Source organism: Macrotis lagotis, chromosome 3, assembly GCF_037893015.1.
Source record: "Macrotis lagotis isolate mMagLag1 chromosome 3, bilby.v1.9.chrom.fasta, whole genome shotgun sequence".
Classification (NCBI taxonomy): domain Eukaryota; kingdom Metazoa; phylum Chordata; class Mammalia; order Peramelemorphia; family Peramelidae; genus Macrotis; species Macrotis lagotis.
Window position 1 is genome coordinate 49,239,495 of NC_133660.1, and position 25,045 is coordinate 49,264,539.

Here is a 25,045-nt window from a genome sequence, read left to right on the forward strand (position 1 = left end):
AGTAAAGATGAAGCAATTTTTTTTTCAGAGGGAGCATAACACTAAGTGCCAAGGCTTCAAAGAAAGGTAAGAAACAGTCCCTGACTTCAGTGAGCTTGGGATCTATTTAGGGAAACAGGATATCAATGTAAAAGAATATCTTATAGTAAATAGGCACATTTTCTAATTGGTAGCACATTATTCTCAATCTGGTAAAGAGTTATTGTGAGAGGTTAAGAAATTTCTATTTAATTTCATAAATAATATATCTTTAGTAAACTGAATGAGCAAACACTTTGTTTTATAGATGAAAAGGACAAAAAAATTAAGGGTGGTACCCAAGGTCACCCAAGTAAATATGCAGTTGACTATAAATATATTGTCAGTTATGTGCATGCTGCTGCAATAAAATACATATCCATTTTAAAACATTTAACATTAACTTTTAGTCATTCTGTAGAATATTTACTTGATCAATGAATATAAATGTCCTTATTACTGTAAATTGTTAGAAAAGAGTTTTCCTGGATCACTGAGACTAGTATAGTCAGAGAAATTCACATGGAGCATCTGGGCCTTGGAAAATGGGTAAGCTTTGGGTAAGTGTAAAGGGTAGGGACAAATTTTAAGTAAGGTGCCTTAGGTACTAGCTATACAAATTGGTCTTATTAGAGTGAAGGTGGTTAAGAATAAGAGCAATACAATGACTGATTACAATTCCACATGCTATATTGATTATCACCTTGAACTTAAATGATATCAGAATAAGAATTTTTTTTAAAATTGTAAGTGAATTAATTAAATTAAATTAAATTACCACTGAAAAGTCTACTATGTGCTATTCTTTGGGGGATACAAAGGAAAAAAGCAAACAAAAACTATAATATTTGTATTCAGGGATGAAAATCAAACACTAAAGCAAGACAAAGTAAATGGACATGGGAAGGAGAAGCAACTATGAAAAGGTTTTGAATAGAGCTAGAGAGTACAAGATGCAAAAATGAGGTAGGAGATGGATGGACACAAACAACATCTCTAGGTCAGTTTGGATAGAACAGAGTGGAGGAATACTATGAAGTCAGATTCTAAAGTCAGATTCTAAAGGTTTATCAATTCTAAATGGGGAAGCTAGGTGGTACAAAGAATAAAATTTTGGCCCTGGAATCTAGAAGGCTGGAGTTCAAATTTGACTTCAGATATTTACTAATTATTGTATAACCCTGGGCAAATTACTTTACCCTGTTTGCTTCAGTATTCAGTACAGTTTACAATAATCCATAAAATGAACTGGAAAAGGAAATGGCAAACCACTTCAGCACATTTACCAATAAAACTCCAAATGAGATCACAAAGAGTCCGACACAATTGAAATGACCAAACAGCAACAACAAAATCAATGTTAAATAGAGAAGCTTGTGCTTTATACTAGAGACATCAGGAAGCTACTACATTTTCATGAGTTGGGGAGTGATATGATCACACCCAAGTTGGACTCTATTTGGTAATAGGATGGAAGATGGATTGGTGAGGGGAATGACAGGAGACAAGGATATCAATCAGGAGAGCATAGGTCCAGGTAAATGGTGATAAGCATCTGAGATAGGCTAGTGGCTCTTTGGATGACAGGTAGAGGAAAGATGTGAGAAAGATCCTATAGAAAAAGGAGAATTAATACTTAGCAACTTATTGGATTTGGGAATTGAGGGAATGAAAAGGGTTAAGGATGATTTCAAGGTTTAAAGTTGGCAAAAATATGAGTTCAATTCCTTATTTGTTGGAGTAACTTTCCTATGAAGCATAAATGCTTCAAATGGAAAGAGAAATTTGTATTTACTACTTTAAAAAATGAAATTGGAGTTTGAAATACAATGTGACAACTTGCCACTATTCCCCCCTGAGGTACCATTGCTTAGTATACTAAAAGCAGGATAGTGAGAGTTAGTCAGGGTTCAGGACTGTTAAAACAAGTTTTATCAAGGGATATGGGGCAAAATTATCTGGGATAGTATATCTACAACTGCTATCAACAACCCTGAAACAACCCAAATTTGTTTTATTCTTTTTAATCATCCTTATGTGTTTGTTAATAGGCATTAAAGCAATTATAGAAGATTTTTCTACAATGATTCTCTTAAAATTTTGTTTAACCTGAAGGATTCTGTCACTGGAAAAGTTTGAGAACTTTGAAAATTTGAGATCTAAAATATATTTGAGAACCTTAAAATGACTGATCAGAGAGGAAAAAAATGAAATGAGTTGGTAGACTGGGAAAGTAGGGGGAGGTAATCAATAAATTGATATCAGAGCAATAGGATAGGGTGAAGATGCAATCATGATTATGGTTATTAGTACTGAAATGGAATCAAAGAAATTAAACATCTAAGAATCCATGGTGTTTAAATGGTCTCCAAAGATGATGGCAAAGAATAAGTTTGAGGATAAAGACTGGAAAACTTCTGACAATGACAACAACATTGAAGTGATATATAGAGATTATATGGACTTCAAAAAAGATTTCTGAGAGAACAGTGGTCTATAAATAGAAAGGCATGGGAGGATATTAACAAGAATTACCTCTCCCAGCCCCATTTCACCACCATTATTTAGGAGGAGTAGAAGAAGACACTTCAAAGGAGAAGAAATACAATGTTTTCATATACAAGATGACTCATGATATATAGAATGATTTTTAAACACCATGGAGAACCATAGAATTTGAGCATTTGAAGGGGATCTATATTGTTATCTAGTCCAACCAGAATGTGGTCAAGGATACCTTCTACTCTTTTCTGTGTCAATTCAATTAAATCCTCCGTGAAAAAAAAACATTTAAGTATATAGTTTTTCTGAATATCCTGCTGTGGAAATGAAGTTCAAATTGAAAAGGCAAATAAAGAGGAAATCAATGAACTCTGAAATATAGATATGCATATATATATATATGTACGTATATATTTAAATTAACAAAAGTAATACTTTTTACTGAACACTTGAAATTTGACAGGTTTTCACTATTGACATTTAGATATTTCTTAGGTGAGAAGAGTCACATGATTTAGATGAAAATTCTCAATCTTTGCTTTATCATTCATAAGAGTCATAAGGGAAGACAGTTTCTTAGCAGGAAAAAATACATTAGCTTGGTTTAACTTTTTTAATTAAGGATAAAAATGGATAATAAATTACATTTATATAGTCATCAAGAGCATGGGTATAAGGAAACATTGGTTTTCATTTTACTAAAGGTCAGAGTTGCCAACATGATTATGATTCTATAGGGCTGATTTAGTAGAGAATGCATTTCTCTAGGATATATCTCCTCTCAGCCTACATGTGATCCAATCAGAGCCAGGCTTCCTTCTCTATTTCTTACTCATCCTTTTATAAAGCATCTGTTCACCTGGCTCTTCTCCTTTAAAGAACCTAAAAACCATCTGTTCCATCAGCCTTTCCAGATTCAGTAACTACCTGCATCACCTTTACTTGCCCAAGTACAGAATCATGTATCATAGACAACCTGTAAGTTCCTGTAAACAAATTGCTCAATTTTTACTAAATCTTGCTATCTCTTAATATGCTTAAATATACTTATTTTTAATAATAAAAATGATAAAGTTGTATTCAATTTAATCACTGGAAAAGATCATTTCAAAGAACATTTTTCTTTGTGAAGTCTCTTTGAACTTAGCAATCATTTTCAACCAGTGGTAGCATATATACAAACAAATAAAAAAGTTTACTTGTTCCAAATACAAATGTTAAGGAAATATAAGCTAAAATAGGGAAATCAAATATTTCAAGCAAAAATAGCTAAAGGAAATGTCATGTATTTGACATCAATAACATTACTAAATATGGGATTCTTCATTATAAAAGAATTCCAAAGGAATCTTGGGAAAAGTCCTAAAATGTCATAACAGAGGAGACATGTGCTTATAGAAGGGAAAACTTAGACTGGGGAAATTGCATGTCATATAATGGGAAAAAACTTGAAACTATACGATTGATAATAAAAGCAAATTAGTAGCATGTGTCATTATTACTGAACTGTTATCCAGTGCAAGATTTTACAAATTCCTATTAAAATAGCATCTTGGAGTCAGTGATATTAGATTGAGATTATGTCCACTGAAGAAAAGATACAGTGTCTTGAGCATGAGTTACAGTCTATTTTAGATATCGTGACATAGGTTCTCTCTCTTGCTTGCATAAATGCACTCTTATCTTGCCCACAAATGAGCCAAAGTTAAAGGAGAAAGTGGAAAATGAATTCAATCTGAGGTTATACTACATTCGTATGTGGTATGAATGAATAAAAGAAATCAGGAAATACTTTCAAAGTAAGGAAAGTACTTTCAAATAATGGAGTGTACAAGACAAATCAGTTATCTTCAGGATCTGCAGCTTGACCTGCTCAGGCTGAAAAAATGATCACTCAATTTATTTGATTCAGTAGACCCAGGAAAAAATGTTAAATACAGCTATTATTTTTGTAATTACATACAAAAGTAGTATTTCACAAAAAAGTAAAAGTAGTATTTCACAAAAGAAATATAAAGCAGAATCTCTGTATTTGTGAAGCTTAACATTTAGCTGGAAAATTGCACAAATGAACCATTTGTATATAATGGAGATGCGCATGGATGGTATGAACAATAAATATTGGGGTTCTGAGGAACAAAAGATGAATGCAGGATGAATTGAGGAAGCCTTTATCATAGAGATGAAACTTGAAGCATTAATTCTTCAGTTATAAATGTTGATTATGAAGACAAGTGAAAGGAGGGTGTCCTTTGGAAAAGTAACATAAAGAACAAGACGCAAGTAAAAGGCATTATTAAGTGGCTTCTCCATCCCAGAGACTCTAATAATTACCAGAGACTCATAGAAAGACATAACAAAACAAAGAAGACAACATGCAACAACTATGTACAAAGAGGATATAGAGAAGATAAACTGAAGATAATTTCAGAGGGAATGTACTAACATTGAGGAGGATTGGGAAAGATTTGTTTTCAGAAGGCAGATTTTGTCTGAGATAGGGAGAGAGAGAATTTCAAGACATTGGGGCCAGTGGGTGAAGAATAAGATGTCTGGTTGAATATTGAAGAGATCAATTTGATTAGGTAGGACAATATTTCTCTTGGTGATCCTGCAAGCCCCACAATCACAGCAGATGACTTGGGTTTCTGCTTTATTAATATTAACACCAGCCCATTTGAACTCTCTTAGCTCTTCTTCATTATTCAGAATTGTTCCCCATCATCACTCTCACTATTTTCCTTTACACTGGCCATAGCAAAAGAGATATTCCAATTCCTCACAATTCCTCTTTATCACATCTAGCCAATTTCCTTCTGCCCCTTCATTTTATTTCAACAATCATTTCCTCCCTCTAATGTATCTAATTTCACTATTTCAAATGGGCCCTTTCCTATATGCCTTCAATCAAGTTCTAATCCCCAACCTAATAGAACAAAACAAAAACTTCCTTTGACTCTTACCTCTTTCAAGTTAACATCTCTTTCTCACTCCTCTTTGATAGTAGATTTCTGGAAAGAAATATCCAAAGTTTAATGCTACCATTCCTTACTCGCACTCTGCTCAATCCCTTCGCAATCTTGCTCCCTCTCCTAAGATTCCACTGAAGTTATTGTCTCAGAGGACAACAGTAATTTAATTATCAAATGAAATCTTTCTCTCTGTCCCCTCAACATATGTTTCCTACTTCTAAAATTTTGCTCAAAAAATTCTCAAAAATACCCTTCTTCATTGTTACTTGTTCAATTCTTGCACAAGAACAAATATAATCTACTCCCTAAAGCTATTCTTGTTCTCAACTTTCTAGGACAATCTTACTTTTCTGTCCTCACAGAACATAATTCAAAATAAAAACACTTCTAAGTTACGGAAAAGGTACCAGGCTGTATTCATAAAGGGAGCTCTCTCATTTGGGAGTTCCTTGTATGAATGAAACCATAGTTTCAGTATCTGTTCTATGAAGACATATATAAGATAGAAGAGCTTTGAGCTTAAAAAACTGAACTTTAATTGTGTATCACTTCAAATACTACATATTTGTATAGGTACCTTTATTTTATGCAATATTTGAATTGAATACTGTCTTTCTCTCAAAGGTCACTAATTGACAAATATAGTTCTTGGAAATGTGAAGATCAATCAGTATTTGTATAAATCAAAGATCAACAATTTTATAATTAGTCATAGATCATATATTGATTAATGAAAAAATTTTAATGATCATGTTATTTTAAAGATTTTTTTTGTTGAAGGTGAATTTTAGAATGAAAATGATCAAACTTATTCAGTATCTGGGTTCTATAATTATCAATGATTATTAATAAATTAACAAAATCCATCTCTTTGTCTAGCTTGATTTGACCAATGAATTTTATAATGAATGTTGAAGACTAATTCATAAGAGAAAACTATTAATAATTTTAAATGTATACATTAAAATGATCCAAAATCATTACAGGTATTTGATATTGTCCAGGCATAAAGTAGTTATTTCAGGATTCCCACATCCAGTATGACCTGTGTATGGTTTGTACATACTTATTTATATCTTTTCTCCTTGAAAGCAGGCACTATCTTTTACTTTTCTTTATATCCTGAGCACTTTGCAGAGCACCAGGTAATATGCCAAGTACTGTTACTATCTTATTTGGTCCTCACAATAATACTGGCATATAGGGGCTATTATTAGTGCCATTTTTACAGGTAAGAAAACTAAGGCAGAGGCTAAGTGACTTGCCCAGAGTCACACAACTAGTAAATGTCTGAGGTGGCATTTGAAAGTGTTTGTTTACTGACTATTCCAAAAGAGTCAGTCAAGTAACTATCATTTCTTAAAGGCCTTAATATTTATTTTAAATACTAATGAAAAATGACTGTCAGGACCTCCATTCCAATCTGTCTTTGCCTCAGTACCTCTCATGGCCCTTTCCATCCAGCTCTGAGGTTTTCACTACTGCTGACACTAGATTACAGATAACCTTAGAATCATAGATCTAGCTAGAGGAATCCCAGAAGCCCTAAAAATCAATCCCAGTCTTTTTTTTTTTTTTAACAGAATAAAAGATCAAGATCCAAAAAAGTAAATGATTTGTTCAGGGTCATTAAGGTAATCAATAAGCATGTAAGGACACTCACCCCACCCTCCTGTTTGATTACCGATGTGGGCATGGAAAAAAAGTTATTTTTGTATTAGTTCAGAAGAAACAAGGAAATAATTTGTTTAAAGCAACATTTACTAGGAAGTGAAAAAAGCAAATGTAAAATCACATAAAAATTGAGAAAAATATTTTCATCTATTATAAATTTTTGGTTCTAATTTTTAATACTTAACTAATTATGGAATAAGCCTCTGCCTCCTTCCCCTTATGGTTTATTTGAATCCTATTCACTGAGATTAAAACTGCTCTCCCTGAAGTGAATTTGAGTTGATTTCTTCACCTTTTATTCTAGGTTTCCATCATTGAATCTCATCTTTTCTTCTCCAACAATCTTAGGAACTCAATAATTGATTTTTTTTTTTTTCCCGGAGAACAGCCTTCATTATATTAGTTACCTGACTCTAGGAACAGATTCTTATTTCATTTGTTTCATAACCCATCTGCGTTTTTAGGGAAACTTTCTTCCCCTAAGCTCTAAAGGAACTTTCAGAACAGAGGTGACTCATAAACCCTGTGCCTACTTGTCTTTACTGGTTAAAATGAGCAACTTTACCCTTGCCCTCAAATTTTCTTTGATGATATGTCCTTCAAGGAATGGTTTTCTGGAAATAAATCTTGTTGCTGTTGTATGTCTTTTATTCTCTAAGAGGACTGTGACATCAGGAAAGTGATGCCAAGGCATGCAAGTGAATTGTTTTTAAGTATGGGAGAACTATGCAAAGTCATCAGCCTCACTATTTACTGCAGAGCATCTGGGTCCAGTGGTCAGATAAGGATCAAGATGACTGGAGATGGCTCTAGGTACAATCAGAGAACTTGGCCTCTTTAAGTTAATGTCTTTAATAGGTCTCAGATTGGCTAACCATAGTCCCAAATCCAAACCTAACTTGGTCATTATCTGAGCCCTAATTGACTCAGACTGAATTTAAATAGCAATTGTTTCTATTTTGAGCAGAAACCCTAAGGTTTCTTCTTCCTTTCAGATTGATATTTGGTCATTCTCTGACATTGACTAGACTTAATTACTGAATGGGCATTGCCTCAGAAATAAGCCTACAGCCTACTTGATCTAGGGAACCTTCTCTCACAAATATGGTCCAGTTCTGAGTTCTGGATTACCAGGTTAAATTCTGGGGAAGCCTGGCCCCAAAGTGGGGGAAGCCAAGCTCTTCTTAGACTCTATTTAATAAAACCCCAGAATAATAAGGAAAATCTCAAATCTTAGGTTTGGTATATATCAGTGCAGTTTAGGATCTCCCTTAGAAGTATTTTTAAAGCCACTTACAAAATCTTTAGCTAAAGAACTCAGTGATAAATATTGAAAACAGGATACATTAGATTATAACCTATATTCATCTGTAAATATGATACTCAAAACAATAAATGAAACACTTTGTAATCTTGTCAAACAGGAATTTTATCTTTCCTTCTATTCTTTACTTTCAAGCAACCCACTAAATGTCATATCTTCTGGCAAACCAAGACGTGATTTCCTTTGAGAGGTGGTTTCAGAGATCACAAGAAGAGGCCAGGGATCGAACTTATCCCCATTCATAAATGAAATGGTCATTCCTACATACACAAATAGCTTTACACTATCAAAAATACTTTAAAATTAGGAGATGTGACAATGATAATTCCTGTAAAGGGAAGAAAACACCAATCACCTCACAATATTAAATGACTTAAAATGCAGTCCATATGTCCATAAAGATCTAAAAACCTAAATAGAGTATCTTTACATTTACACACATAAACTGATTCAGGGACATTAAGAGGCAAGATATCCATAAAGATGATTGTTGTTTCTCCCTGCAGAACCCATGTGATGATAAACGACACAGGGACATCTGGTCCAGAGAAAAAACCTGTGACCATTTACCAAAATTCCTTGTGATAGGACCTCAGAAAACAGGTGAGAAAGGTGACTCATACATTTTCCATATATCTGTGCCAAATGTCATGGATGTATTTAGATGGTTTATGGGGCCTTTAGGAAACATTTATATTTCTCTTCAAGTTTTTGGTTGAGTAGCAATTATTTTTGTCTTTAGTTCTCCTCACACCTTATTTTTATAATACCTGCATACATAGAATTATAAGGAATACCTGGTTATGCTTTTGCTGCATGAAGAGATGGCTAAATAAGTGAATGAGGGAATGTTTTCTTTGCTAATGTCACAGTCTCAAACATTAGTTATTCAAGTTACTAGAATGATAAGGGTTTTCATCAATTTCCATTTTATTTACTCATGAATTCAAGTGGTTTCATAATTGATTGAAAGTCTATTATTTATACATCAATGGCTCTCCCTGTGAACTTCTGTTTTATGATTTGCTAAACCTATTTGTATGTGTTTCATAGTTGCAGCTTTCTTTTGGAGTGGGCACAGCTGGAAAATTAGTGATCCACCCTTTCCTTTGAAAGTCCTTTGTTTAAAGACTTCTATTTAAAATCAGTGCAGTTAGAGGAAATGAACTATGATTTGCCAGTTCAATATGTGATATGGCAAAGAAAAAGGCCATTGAAATCTTAACCTATATTAAGAGAGGCAAAGGATCTCAAAAGAGGGAAATGTTGAATATGGTATCCAGATCTAGACTATATCTGAAGTATTGCATTTGGAACTGGGTCCTAAAATTTAGGATGCATATTGATAAAGTGAAGTATTTTCAGAGGAGGCCAATAACATCTTCAGACAAACAAGGAGCATACAAGGGAAGGTTTTGTTGAATGAATTGTTGACGTTTTAGCCCAAAGAGTAAAAGATTTGAAGGAGGGAGCTATGATAGCCATTTTCAATTATTTAAAAGGATTGTCATGTAAAAGAAGAATTGTTTTGTTTTGCTTTAGAGGAAAATCCAGGACCAATGAGTAGAAGATTCAAAAAGAAGTTGCATAGGTTTTTTTATGAAGTAAACCAATAAGAATTCTCCAAACATAGAATGAGTTTGCCTTAGGGAGGAGGGTTCCCTCTTCCTTTATAGACTTTCAAAGAGAGGCTAGTGTTTCCATAGTTTCTGTCCTAGGTCTTCTTTTTTTTTTCTCCCTTTACATTTTATAAGTAACCTCATCACTTCCCATGGTTTTAATTATCACATCTATACAGATGTTTCCCATGTCTAGATATCTAATCCAAGGCACTTTCCTTAGCTTTAGTTCCATATCACCAAAATTGCTTATTGGAGAAGTATCTTAATTTCAGCATGTTCCAAATTGAACTCATTATCTTTTCCCCAAACCCTATCTTCTTTCAAATGTTCATTTTTGTCAAAAACACCACCATACTTCCAGTCTCCCAGGATGACAATATCCCAGGTTACTCACTATCTCTCATTTCATATCAGTTATCAAATTTTGCCATTTTTATCTTTCCAGCATCTATTTCACCCGTTTTCTCCACTTACAGATAACATGTTAATCTAGATCCTCACTATCTCTTGACTAGATTGTTGTAAGATTAATCTCCCTGCCTCAAGTCTCTCCCTGTTCTATTCCATTCCACATACTGAGGCCAAAGCTTATATCCAAAAATACAGACCTTTGTGATTCCCCAGCTTAGTCAGCTCCTATTGTCTCTAACCCAATCTGTCTTTTCAGCTCCTTTTAAATATGTATATATATATATATATATATATATATATATCTTTATACAATGGTTTATTTTTATTTAAGTATTTTTAAAAACTTTCACTCCTCACCCTATCCCCCACTCATTGTGAAGCAAGCTACATGACACATGATATCATATAACACATATTTGCATATTAGTCACATCACAAAAAAAGCAAAAAAAAGTGAGAAAACTATGCTTTAATTTGTATTCAAAGTTCATCAATTCTCTTTCAGAAGGTCAATAGCAATTTTCATAATGAATCTCAATTGTCTTGACTTACTATATTGATTAAGGTAACTAAGTCTTTCATAGTTAATTGTCAATATAGTATTGTTGTTACTATGTAAAATAGTCTGCTGGTTCTGTTCATTTTACTTTGTATCAGATCATTTAGGTCTTCTTAATTTTCTGAAACTATACTCCTCATTTGAATGAACACAATAATGTTCCATCATAACATATACCACAAGTTGTCTAGCCATTCCCAATTCATAAACTCTGCTCAGTTTCCAATTCTTTGCCAACATAAAAAGAGCTGCTGTAAATATTTCTTGTACATATAAATCCTTTACATTTTTTTTAATCTCTCTGGAATATAGCCCTACTAGTGGTATTGCTGAACCAAAGGGTATGCACAGTTCTTTAACCCTTTAGATATAATTCCAAATTGTTCTTAAGAATGGTTGAACTATTTCACAACTGCACCAATTAAAATATTGTCTAATATACAACTACATCAATAGTATATAGTAGAGTATATAAAATAGTGTAATGATATTAATATATCATTAGTATATCTGTTTTCCTATATCCTTTCCAGTATTTGCAATTGTTTCTATATTAGGTGGTACTTCAGTTGTTTTAATTTGTTTTTCTTTTTGATCAATAGTGCTCTAGAAGTTATAGAATGTTAATAATAGCATTTTAAAGCATATTAAAACTACTGTTACAGATGAGGTATTTAATGATCAGTTTTGATTTCAACATGAAATCTAATCTACCAAGGAACTGGCCTAAGTCATACCTAGTTTAGAATAAATCCCTTCTTGAAGGTTCTTTGAGAATACTTGTTTTCTTCATTAAGGTCATCCCTCCTCCTTACTAGTAATGAAGAAATAACAATTGTTTAAGCATATAATAATGTTAGAAACTGGGGATATGACTCAGAGAGGGATACTAAGCATTTTCATATGGTGGTTTCTATGTTAGTCTTTGACAGACATTGACTGAATGACCTCTGACAAGCTATTTAACCTCTGTTTGCAGGCCAAGGACCTGCACCTTTGTTTTAACCATAAAAGAAGGAAAACATATTGTTTAAGGTATTTGTTTACTGTCATTGGGGACAGAGAATGAAGTGTTTTAAACTCACTGACATGTTTCAAACTTACTGTCTCTACTACATCTGGGCATAGAAATAATATTTTTTGTCCTTTCTCAGTCACTAAAAGAACACAGTATAAGGATGTGGTAAAACAGAGTTATAGTTCACTGATGGGGTGACACTTTCAATTAGAATATTTTATATTTTCTTCAGTATGTGACAGTTTTATACATTTTGCTCATGCACTGATTAAATTTTTTATTGTCTTGTTGTATATAGAATTCACTAGGCTTGAACAGAAGCATTCTGATTTATCAGTGAATTCACAACTGTAGCATAATACAGTCACAATAAATAAACATGACCCATCCTAGGGCTTTGATGCTATATAAAGGTAGAGAATTCTATGGTTTTAGGGCAAAATTCCAGAAATCAGTTGCTGAAATTTCCCTGCCCTAAAGAAATATAACCTGAATTGATACCATGTTTTTGGTGTGTGATATATATGTGTGTGTGTGTGTGTGTGTGTGTGTGTGAGAGAGAGAGAGAGAGAGAGAGAGAGAGAGAGAACTGCTAGGTAGTTTTAGAAATTCATAATTTTTTTTGTTTAAAATATGCTTACTTTCCCAAATCATTTTCAACTCCAGATTTCAAACACAACTACTAAATATGTAAAAAAATATTTGAGTTGTAGAGAAGTGTTGAAAATTTAATTTAAAAATAGACTTTGTGCCATTTGTCATGGAGCACTGTTACTGTTGTTATTGCCTGCTGCAAAATTACAGAATGGAAAAAGGTTTTCCCTGATAGTTTATTTCTGCATGGAGGAAAGAAATTATGTCTATTATTTATCATAGGACCTCTGATTGACAGCTAAAAGAGACTTTAAAAATGATGTGACCCATTCATTTTACAGATGAAGAAAATGAGTCCAAGAATAATTACATGATTTGCTCAGGTCCACATTTTGCTGAGGTAGAATTTAAAAGCAGGTCTTTCTGATAACAGCTCCAGCACTTTGTCAGTTCTAACATGAGGCCTCTTAACAAATGCAAGGCAAGGCAACGAGCATTTCTTAAGCTTTTTCCATGGACCAGATACTGTGTTAAGCAAATGGGACCCTAAAAAAATGAGAAAAAATAGAGTTCCTAACCTCAAAGACCTCACATTCTAATGAGGGAAGATAGTCCAAAACAGGGAGCTAAAAAGGGATTGAAAAGGTGAAAGTACCCCAGGGCAGGCATGATCCAGAAAGTCAGAAGCACAGCCAGGAGTGCAATGAAAGTTGGCTGTCCTGGGCCCCTCTGGGCTTACCAGGGATAGAAGGAAGTTGGCATTGGAGAGGGATATTTCAGGGTGAAAAGCCCTGGGCACAGTGCAAGGCCCCAGGATGACTCTGCAGAAATCATGATGCCGAAATTTTGGAAAGAATTTAGAAGTCAAAGATCTTTTAAAGACAATAAAAGTCTTTGTCTTTCCCTTTTAAAAAATGACATGACTGGAAGAGAATTAGGTAAGGAGTTAGTTACTCAAGCCACACACATTTATTTTATCCTTTTCCATCATCTCTTCAGGGTGTAGATCCAGTAGTGGTATTGCTGGATCAATTTCTCTCCAGAAAGGTTGGATGAGTTCACAGCTCCACCATCAGTGTAATAGTGTTCCAGATTTCCCACAACCCTTCCAACAATGATCATTATCCTTTCTGGTCATTATTGGCCAATCTGAGAGTTGTGAGGTGGTACCTCAGAGAAGCTTTAATTTGCATTTCTCTAATAATTAATGATTTAAAACAATTTTTCATATGGCTATGGCCAATCTCATAGTTTCTTAACCCTTTTGGGTCAAGAGAGGTTGTAGTAGATAACTTCAAAGACTCCTTCCAGCTCAAAATTGATGCTCCATCATCACATACCAGATTTCAGTTTTCAATTTTATCTAAACAGAAGTTTTCTGACTTCTTAGAGGATTGAGATGAAGCAATAATATAAATACATTTCACCTAATATAGTATGAAGCCACATGAAACATGACATGGAATCAAAGTATCTGAAACTACCTTCTGCCATCTTGTATCATCTATGTGACCTTGACAAAATTTAATGCCACTCCCAGAGCCTCAATTTCTTCAACTGGAAAATGAGGGATTGGCCTGGATTGTCTCCAAGTTCCCTTCCAGTTTTATTTATATTCCTACTGAGAGCAGGCCTCCATCAGAATAACATGAATTCAATGCTGGTCTTTGACAGACATTGACTGAATGACCTTTAGCAAGTTATTTAACCTCTGTTTGCCAGGCACCTCTCAAAGATTGAATCTTGAGCAATTTCTGATCTCCATGGTTATACTTCTCTCTCCTAATTCTTACTGAGGTGAATTTGTCTTGAGTTCTATTCCTCTTGTTGCTTAGTATACATTAGAACAGGAAAATCTTTTTTTGGCCTCGGGTAGAACCAAAGTTGACCCAGCAGGGATCATGGTCATGAGACATGATGTATATTGTGTGCTTCCCCTCTTCCCTATAGTGTCATATGGGAGAAATCATTGTCAAAACAAACTCAGTGGAGGTCCTAAAGCAGAAAGTAAGGCACTAAAATGAAACAAGTAGAATATGCAGCAACTGGAGTAAAGACAGAAAGGAAGTAATCGTATTAAACACCTATACTATGCTAAGCATAATGTGAATATTATATCATTTAATCTTCCCAACAACATTGAGATTCAAATATCATCATCATCATCACCATCATCATCATCATCATTATTATTATATCTGTTTTACAGCTGATTGAAGTTAAATGGCTTGCTGGGAATCAATCTAATATATATCTAGACTAGATTTGAATGTAGGGCTTCCTGATTCCAGAATTCTATCTGCTGCTCCATTGTCTAGGGGATGTCTTAAGACTAATTTTATATGTATGCAAAAATGATGTACAAGAGGCAAGGTGGGAAAGTGGATTAAAACTAACCTCAGAGACAGAAAGACTTGAGTTCAAATCTCATCCTTGAAACATACTGGCTGTGTGACTTCTGGGCAAGTCAAATAATGTCCTAGTGGCAATTCTCTCTAGACAACTCAAGATTAGGAATTGTAACTAAGTTGGTGATCAGCACTGATGAAGCAAATTATTCACAGAAAGTTCTTCCTATCATAAAATTAACCCAAATAGAGAGAGAGAGAGAGAGAGAGAGAGAGAGAGAGAGAGAGAGAGAGAGAGATCTGGTTTATAAACATATATATCTGGGAGTATCTCCAGTTCTTCCCAGAGTTCCTTTCTGTCCTTCACTATAAGCAAGGACCTAAAAGGACCTGGACCTAGGTTAATTTCCCTGATTTATCTTTCCCTAATAATGTCTTTAAGATGTAGACTGAGTGAATGAATGAATGAATGAATGAATGAATGAATGAAAGACTACCATTTCTTAGGTGCTTACAATAAAGTGAGGTAGGTTTTGTCTGTCTTTGCCCTTGTTCTTGTCTTCAGAGAGGACTCAGACTCTGTCTCTGTCCCTGTCTGTCTTTCTCCCTCCCCCCTCTCTCTTGCTCTCTCTCTGTCTCTGTGTGTGTGTGTCTCTCTCTCTCTCTCTCTCTCTCTCTTTCTCTCTCACTCTATCCTCACCCCTCAGTTATGGCTTCATTTTAGGAATTAATTTCTTATTTTTTTATCTTTGATAATAAATTAGTCTTAATCATATTAAATCAATATTTTTTTTAAAAAAATCACATCCACTTTGTTTGAGTCCAATAAACTATATAGTTCAAGAATGCTGAACATCTCCAAGAACTCACTGAGACTCTGGGGAGAAGGGGTTTGCTTAATGCTTCCCCCTCCCCTTTTTCTTTTCATAAACTGCTTTAAGTAAAAAGCTGAGACGTCTCCTTCCTTCGGTGTTTACATTCCATTCCTTTTAACCCTTTCTCCTCTTCTCTGCCTTAGGGACAACTGCACTTTATTTATTTCTACTTATGCACCCTTCCATCATCAGCAATCTCCCTAGTCCAAAAACATTTGAAGAAGTTCAGTTCTTTAATGGAAACAACTATCAGAAGGGAATTGACTGGTAAGAAGAATAAGAAAAAAGAAAGTATATTATTAACACATGCTAAATCACAATGGAGCAATTATACATGTACATAGGACATCAGCATAATTACCGGTTGACTTTGTTATGCTCAGTGCTATCGCAATGAATTAGAAATTAATTCATAATGATAAGACATTTTAATCATGTCGCCCATAATTCTATTTGGACAGTACAATAATGATAATATTTTTCTAGTAAAATAATATGATTGAATAAAGAATATGATAAGAGTTCCTCAGCAGAACCTTTAAAAGGTTATTTCAATTTTCTAAAGCATGTCATTTGATTCTCTCTAGGAAAATGTTTTTGCTAAAGATATAGTCAATTCTCTCATTTATATTCCTGATGATGCTTGGAGAAATAGATGATATGAAATTGTTTTTTAATATATGATGTAATATATATGCGTATATGTTCTTTATCCATGTATATTGTACATGTTGCATTAAAATACAGTGATATTCAACAAACAGAGCATAACAGAACATTGACAAAGCCACATTATCATGAGTTACATACATGGTTTAAAAGAAATAGTCAGTTGCTGTATCTTATTAATTATACCAATCAAAATTATCAAAAATGCTTTGACTTTCATATTTTCTCCTAGAGTGTAATAGATTGTACCTGATTCTGTCATTGTTCTTCTGAAGTCAGCTCTACTTTTAACACTTTGATCTGAACCATTCTAAGCATAAATTGACATGATTGTTCCAAATCTTCCAAAAAAAATTAAGGAAGCGCTCTGTGAGGAGAATTTCCATGAGTTGATATCACAAATAAGCCTAATTTCCTAATTAAATCCCCCTTGGTGGCCATGGACAGGACTGAATAAGGAACAAGGATGTCAGTAAACAGACTGGGCATTCTTACATATGCATAATGCCCTCACTCTAAATTATGATAATATGATTCTGTCTGGTTCTTGGATAATCACTACAAAAAAAAAAAAACCACTAACCTAGATAGGTGATTTAGAGATTAGATAAGAGAGGTTTTCTCCTATGTCTGAGCCCAACTTGAATACCAAATTTGTGGGGAGGGAGGTAGAGAAGATTCCTCTTCCCTTGGCATTTGCAAAACACAATTGCCAGTATCCAAGGAAGAAATAAACCTTTGATAGATTCAAAATGGTTCCCCCTATTTATTCTGGAATACCTGGGGTTGCAGATTTGCAGTTACAAAGGTTTCAAATGTAATTCAGGTACTTTACTGAGTAACCTCAGAGCATACTAACTCTAAAATCTAAACAAAGAGGAACATTTATATGGCATATGGAAGAGTGTGCCTACAGAGGCTCCATGGAATGAAACCATTTTCTTAATTACTTTAGATAGATGTTAATGTGTTCATATTGCTCTATATAGTATAAATTATGCAGGTTTAAAAAATAGAAGAGAACAACTATAATCTATTTAGTATCTTATTTCTATTTTGAGCTTCACATCTTTCTTACTAGAACATTTTTATCTTAATTTAGGAAGTTTCACATTCAAGTTCACACACATAATTTTGTTGTTTAAAAATGCCTTCTGAGGAAAATTCATTTTTAAACCATTATGAGCAAATTTTTCTTGATTTAGATTTTGATAACACTGACTCCATTGACCAGCCAGTATTTTTTCCCCAATGAAATGAATCCACTAGACTATTTTGAACATTATTCCTTTCCATTCAAAGAATACCTGTTGACTTGAATAATGGTCTCAAAATGATTAAAATTTGACCATATATAAAATTTGAACTTGAAAATTAAAGGGTTTGAAACTTTTACAAAGAAAATATGAGAGTTCATATTCTGACTTCAGCTCTTTGACTCATCTCTTTCCAGGTATATGGATTTTTTCCCCATCCCCTCCAATATTACCAATGATTTTCTATTTGAGAAGAGTGCCAACTACTTCCATTCAGAGGAAGCTCCTAGGAGAGCTGCATCTCTAGTTCCCAAGGCTAAGATCATCACCATTCTCATTGATCCCTCAGACCGAGCATACTCCTGGTACCAGGTATTAAATTTTTCTAAGGCTCTAAAAATAGAATTATTGTGGCTAAGATTCACTAACTGTTAGGCAAAATAAAAGTAAATAAAATAAGTCAATCAACAATGAATAAATAAGTACTAAACAAACATGTCAGGAACTTTGTTCAGTACTGGAGATACACAAAGAAGCAAAAGACTGTCCCTGCCCTGAAGGAAGTTAAAATCTAATGGGGGGAGACAATATACAGATGAATATTTACAGAATAAGCTCTAAACATGATAACAGGGGCAAAGGATTGGATTTGAGGGAGGTTAGGGATAGCTTTATGAGATATGTTGCAGAGGATAGTGGAAGGAGAGTGAGAGATAATTATGAGTCAGGAAGATCCCTGGGTGATGAGGTTTAGGGACTGGGAGGATGGAGGATGGGAAGGTTGGTGGAGGGGAAAATTTAGGGGGAAAGATTCTAAGTTTGACTTTGCACGTGTTGAGTTCCAGATGTCTCTGGATATTCAGTATGAAATGTTTAAAAGAAAATTGGAGGTGTGAGATTGGAGATCAGAAGAAATTGCAGCAGAATAGATAAATTTAAGAATTATTGGCATAGAGGTGACAATGAGCCATAAGAATTGATTAGATTACCCAGTGAAGAAATGAAGAGTGAGAAGAGGGCCTAGGACAGAACCCTGAGGGGTTTAAAGGACGTAGTCTGGATGTAAGAATAATGAGGAGTGACCCAGATAAGTAGGAGGAGAACCAGGAAAGAATAGTGTCCCAAAAACCTAGACAAAAGAGAATGTCAAGAAAAAAAGATGATGATGAGTAGATCAGAGACTGAAGAGATGTGAAGAAGGAGGGCTGAGAAAAAGTCATTTGATTAGGAAACTTTGGAAAGAGCAGTTTCAGTGGAATGATAAAGTAAAAAGCTGAATGTAAGGGATCAAGAATATGAGGAGAGAAAGTGGAAACACCTGCTGAGAATGACCTTTTCAAGAAGTTTAGCTTAAAGAGAAGAAGAGATATAAAATGACAATTAGTGGGGCTGGAAGAATCAGGTGGGAAACATGGATATGTAGGCAGCAGGAAATAAACCAATAGATAGGAAAAAATTAAAAAATAAGTGAAAGAATGGGAATGACAGAGGAGGCAATCTGTCGGAGGAGATAGAATAGAATGGGATCACTTGAACAGGTAGAGATAATGGTCTTGGTAAGGAGTAAGATCACTTTAACAGGCAAGAAACCTAGGATGAAAAAGAGATCATGGAAGGAGGTAACCAAGAGATAGGAAATGAAGAAGAGAAAAGACAAACCTAACAGCAAATATTCTCAATTATTTCTTATAATAGGAGTACACACATTCTACTGATTATACAGTTTGAACTCTCACTCTGCTCCTTTTTTACCTAAATGTCCAGTGTCAAGACAATTAACTTCTCTAAGTCTCAGATTCCTGAAAGCCTCCCTGACATTAGGTTTTCTTCTAGTTCTAAATACAGTGACTATTTTTCTTATGAAAATATCTGAAAATCTATAAGAAAAAGATGCATATTATGAATATCTGTGGTCTTTAAGAAAGGATCAAAATACTATTATTATTATTAATGAAAACTAGTAATAATGTAACTGTGTAGGAATAGAAAGGTACATTTTGAAAATTTTACTTTCTCCAATTATTAGTAATGGAAAGGAGGGCTGACCTAGAAACTGTGAAGGCATGTGTTGACATCTGATAAAGGTCCAGGTTTGGCATCTAACACATTTGACAATATAACCCAGAGAAAGAATTTGACTTTTCAAGTTTCTAACAAACTTTCTTGTAAGACTAGGAATTGCAGAAGATGTGCCAAGATGCATCCAGTGAAATCACAGGTCCATCTAGCTCCTAACCCTCTACTTCAGCAGCAGTAAGACATATGATAGTTAACAGAATGAGTACTAGAACCAGGAAAAATTTGGTTCAAGTCCTACCTCTAAATTGGTTGTGTGACCCTAGACAAGTCATTAAACTTCTCAAAGTCCCCAAACAGCTCTCTAAGACTTGAGAAGAAGAAGCTTCCTCATCCAAAACAATAAAATTGGAATCTCACTACCAGATTTGCAAATCAATAAAAATTGGTTTGCTGTATTTAAAAAATTGATTCTTATTCTATCAATATCAGAAAGATCATTTATCAATTATTTGTTTTCATAAAATCAAATTAACCCATCATTAACAGATTTAATTTAGAAACCCCTTTCAACCAATAATTCAAATCTCTTTCTCAAAACCCTTTTCTCCTGGAGTCATCTAACACATTGTAAAAATTGCTAGTTAGTGTTTCTCAGTCCCTAGTTCTTTGATGGAGGTGTTAAAGGACCATCATGTGATTCTTGAAATCTGCAGAGCAGTCCATAGGGAAAGATTGAAGAAACATGGATCATCTTCTTGAACTAAGCTGACCACATGTCACTTTTTAGCATCTTTAATAGGCACCTGCAGGATTTCCAGGATTACCTACCATTTTGAAAACCCTTTAAAGTGCATGGAGATCATAGCACTGTACCTTTCTAACCATCTGGGTCCTCATATTGCAAAGCAAGATAAACACAGTAATCACTGAGCCTGTGAGCTCCCAAACCACAGGAAAAGAGGTTATAAAGTCAAACCTAGAGGAAAGAATCCTGAATGCACTCTTTCCTAGGGATTGAAAGCAACAAGGCAACCCAAAAAGTAGTTTGAGTGAAGTAAATTCACATTTGTAGAATCCTTCTTTAGGTAAATAGTCTGAATGAGAATGTTTTGAAGGATTTATTTTTAAACTGATAATAGTTAGTCTTCAGTGTCAGAAAGTGATACTAACTCCACATTTTTAAATTATGCAACTCCCCACTTATAATGTCTAACCCTTTGGATTCCGCTCAGTAAATAGGGCAAATTTACTGTTGAATTTCTTTTTTGAAATAAGACTCCTAGAGAAGGCCCTTACGGATGTTTACTGCTACTGCAAATACTGACACACATCTTTATAATGTGCCAAAAAGAATAGTTAGGTGGTACAGTGGATAAAGTAGAGGGTCTGGAGTTGGGAAAGTTCAAACTTTGAGTTCAAATCTTGCTTTAAGTGCTTATTAACTTGTTTGACCCTGGGCATTTCACTTCTCTCTGACTCATTTCATTTGCAAAGTGAAGATGATAATAGCACTATGTCACCGGATTATCATGAGGTTTAAATGTGTAAACCTTCAAGTACTATGATATTAGCTATTATTATTTTTATATGCTATTTTACTGATTCATTTTAATAGAAGAAAGTTTTTAAAAGTTTATGTTTAAAGCAAAATAAAAACAGAATACTTAATTCTATTTTCTGTATATTTCATATTGTGTATCCTCTATAAGTATTTATATCTTGGTCATTTGTCAAATATTTTAAAATCTTTCTTATTTATCATTCCAGGAGGAAGGAAATTAAGAATTTTTGAATTAAGCTATATGCTTATATTTTATTGATATTTATTCATATTGACTGGGTCATTTGTCTACTCCATCTTTGGGTTTACTGTACATACTGTGTGAAGAGGAGGTATAATATAATGGTTTAGAGAACTGATCTTTAAGTTTTGAACTTAAAGCTTGTCTTTAACATGAACTGATTGTATAAACATGGGCAAGTCCCTTAACTTCTCACTGCTCCAGATAATTCATTAAAATTATGTGCTAACTCTTCACCACCAGGAAGTTCCTTCATAAATAAAATCATAGATCTAAACCACACACATATATTTGTGTACATAAAAAGATATATGTATAAACATATAGACACATAAACATATTAAATAGTTATGTACACACACACATATATATGCATATATTACCCAAAACACCCAGTACCAAAACACCCATTTCCATACAAAGTGCTTAGTAAATATTGTACTAATGAAGAGAAACTGTCATACAGAAAACCAAAGTGAGCTCAAACAACATTTTTTCTACTACTTGGCCTACTATAATCATTGCCACTACTATTAGCATCAATCTATCCTCATTCCTTTCTGTATCTACCTTATAATTAATCATTCTATTAGCTATTTTGACAACCAAATAAAATACCTTTCATGCTTAGGTTTGAGGTAAGACTCTCAAGTCAAACCAGCAATACCTGTTAGAACTACAAAATCATAGAATTAGAAGAAACATCCGAGGTAGGATCACAGATTTAGTACTGGAAATAACCTTAGAAATTATCTAATTTAACCTCCTTATTTTAGAGTTGAGGAAACTGAGGTTCAGAGAAATAAAGCAATTTGCCCTAGGTCACTCAGGTAATAAGGAAGAATAGCTGGCACTCAAAACTAGGTTATCTAACTCCAAAATCAGTCCTTATTCTGAACCATTATACCTCAGAGGCAGAAAGGAGTAGATAGAGCTAACAGCACTTAAAAGCAATAAGTTCTTGTGTTGCATCATTTCAGTCTTGTCCAGCTGTATCTGAGCTCATTTGGTCTTTTCTTGGTAAAAGGGGTTTGTCATGTCCTTCTTCAGTTCATTTTACAGATGAGGAAACTGAGACAAACAGGGTGAAATGATGTACCTAGGGTCATACAAATGGCAAATGTCTGAGGTTGGATCAGAACTCAGAGCTGCCTAACTCCAGGGGCTATGTCCACTGAGCCACTTCACTTCCCATAGAATCAGAAACAGGTTTGAATCCCACTTCAGATATTTACCATCTTTGATCCTGAACAAATCTCTTAACTTTCCAGTCTCTCAGTTTTCTCCTAATTAATGTCCTATGTAACCTATATTGGATTCAGTAGTCTCTAAGGTCTAGTTAAATCTATGGTCAAAATGCATATCTGAATAAAAAAGAAGTCATGAAGCCACTAGTTGAATATTTCCATTGATGGGTAACTAAATATCTCTTTTAAATCAGCCCTTTCAACTTATGAACAACTCTATTTCTCAGAATTTTTTTCTTACATTAACTCAAAATCCACTATGAACTCTGTCCATTATTCATAATTTTGCCCCCAGGCCCATCAGAACAAGCCTTAATCTTGTAACTGATAGCCTTACAAAAATTTAAGGAAATGATCTACATGTACAAGGGGAGATCAAAATCTTCTCCCCTTCCTAAATTTGTCTTTTCCTTCTGATATTCATTGGCAACAGGGAGAACACTTGTTCCCAACTAAGATCTAGTTGGGAACATTTATCTATTAATATTTTATTTGATAATTATTTGCTAATATTTTGGATTCTATAGACTACTCCCCACAAGTAACATTTGCCATCACCATCATCTCCCGAGTTTCTCTTTTTTCTAGCTAACTATCCCCTATACCTTTAACCAATGTTTGCATGACATTTATAGACTAATAATTTTGGTCATCTTCCCTCTGCATCCTCTAAGTATGTCAATGTACTACCTAAAATTTCTTTTCTCTTGCTCTCTAGGAGGTCTGTATTATACTTCATGAACAAAATTGCTTTTCTCCTCTCATTGGTCTCCACCCAAATGATTTCCATTTTGCTTTCTGCCTTTCATTTATGGACTTCTTTGCCATGTGGATTTAGCTAATATATCTTATTTTTAAAATATGTTTTCCAGTATCTATATTCAAGTTATGAGTAACATCACCCTAAAACTTGGGAGACAAATTTACCTTGAATCTCCAATTCAACTTGAATATTAGTCATACTACTTATATTTATAACAGATATATGAGTCCACAAGTTTTATATGGATATAGTATTTTCCCTGGCCTCTGTGGTATCAATTAAGAACCTGTAGTTTTCTCCCTGTTTTTTATTTTTAGGGTTAGATTGTCTTGATCAGATTTTCAAGTTTCCAAGTAAAACACACACACACACACACACACACACACACACACACACACACACACACACACACACACACACACGTGCAAGCAGAAATTCTCTCTCTCTCTCTCTCTCTCTCTCTCTCGGCAAGGGGGTATCTGGACTATAGATTAAGAGCCCCAGTTATATAGCAAGCTTAACCTGACTCCCCACTCTTCCTTGGATTTTTCCTAATTTTATTAGATGGGGGGCTACTCTCTTATTTTCTCAGATTTGTTTGATTTGCAATTAGCAAATTCCTGATGATGACTTAATGTAAACTAGTTCTCCTTATGTAAAAATATGATTTCTAACCTTTTCATATCATACTGTGCTACACATTAGCCCCAGGCCACATTTTGGACAACCCTGACTTAGAGAGAAAAACAATCTTGAACTTAGCTGGCTTACTTGCACTAATTCTACTTAGTGCATACTGTAAAAATATTTTAAAACAAATCTTGGTCAGACCCTATACTTAATGCCATATTTGTGAGCCTGAAATCAATTTATGAATCTTTCAGAGTCTGTGTGAAAGCTTGGAATCCTGTTATAGATTTTATATTTCTTTGTTACAGAAATTGACTCTGTGGTTAACTTTTTTGTTCAAGCACCAGCGATCTCATGAGGATCCAGCTGCCCTGCAATTTAATTTTTATGAAGTTATTACGACAGGACATTGGGCTCCATCTGAATTAAAAATGCTACAGAAGAGATGCCTGACCCCTGGATGGTATGCGATCCATATAGAGAGATGGCTAACTTATTTTTCTACTTCTCAGGTAATATCTTGAAATCATTTTAACCATTTCCCTAGATTAGTAGTTCTCAGTGTATGGTCCAGGGATCCTTAGGGGTCTCAGATATCTCTTTCAGAGTTGTTTAGGATACTGAAACTATTTTACAATAATTTCAAGATATTTCAAAATTTCTAATACAATAAAATATCAAAAGATATAAAACCAACATAAGCAAAAGGTCTTATGGGGAGTATGAGTCATCAATATGTTTA

At 34.2% G+C, this 25,045-nt stretch overlaps 1 protein-coding gene across 1 annotated transcript in view; it reads left to right on the forward strand.

Moving 5' to 3' along the window:
• Positions 1-25,045, forward strand: part of NDST4 (N-deacetylase and N-sulfotransferase 4) — a 445,770-nt gene that overhangs the window by 401,831 nt on the left and 18,894 nt on the right. Inside the window, exons 8-11 of the mRNA XM_074228617.1 lie at positions 8,997-9,093; positions 16,061-16,184; positions 18,040-18,214; positions 24,645-24,815. Coding sequence (XP_074084718.1) covers positions 8,997-9,093; positions 16,061-16,184; positions 18,040-18,214; positions 24,645-24,815 — 567 coding nt within the window. The remainder of the gene's footprint in view (positions 1-8,996; positions 9,094-16,060; positions 16,185-18,039; positions 18,215-24,644; positions 24,816-25,045) is intronic.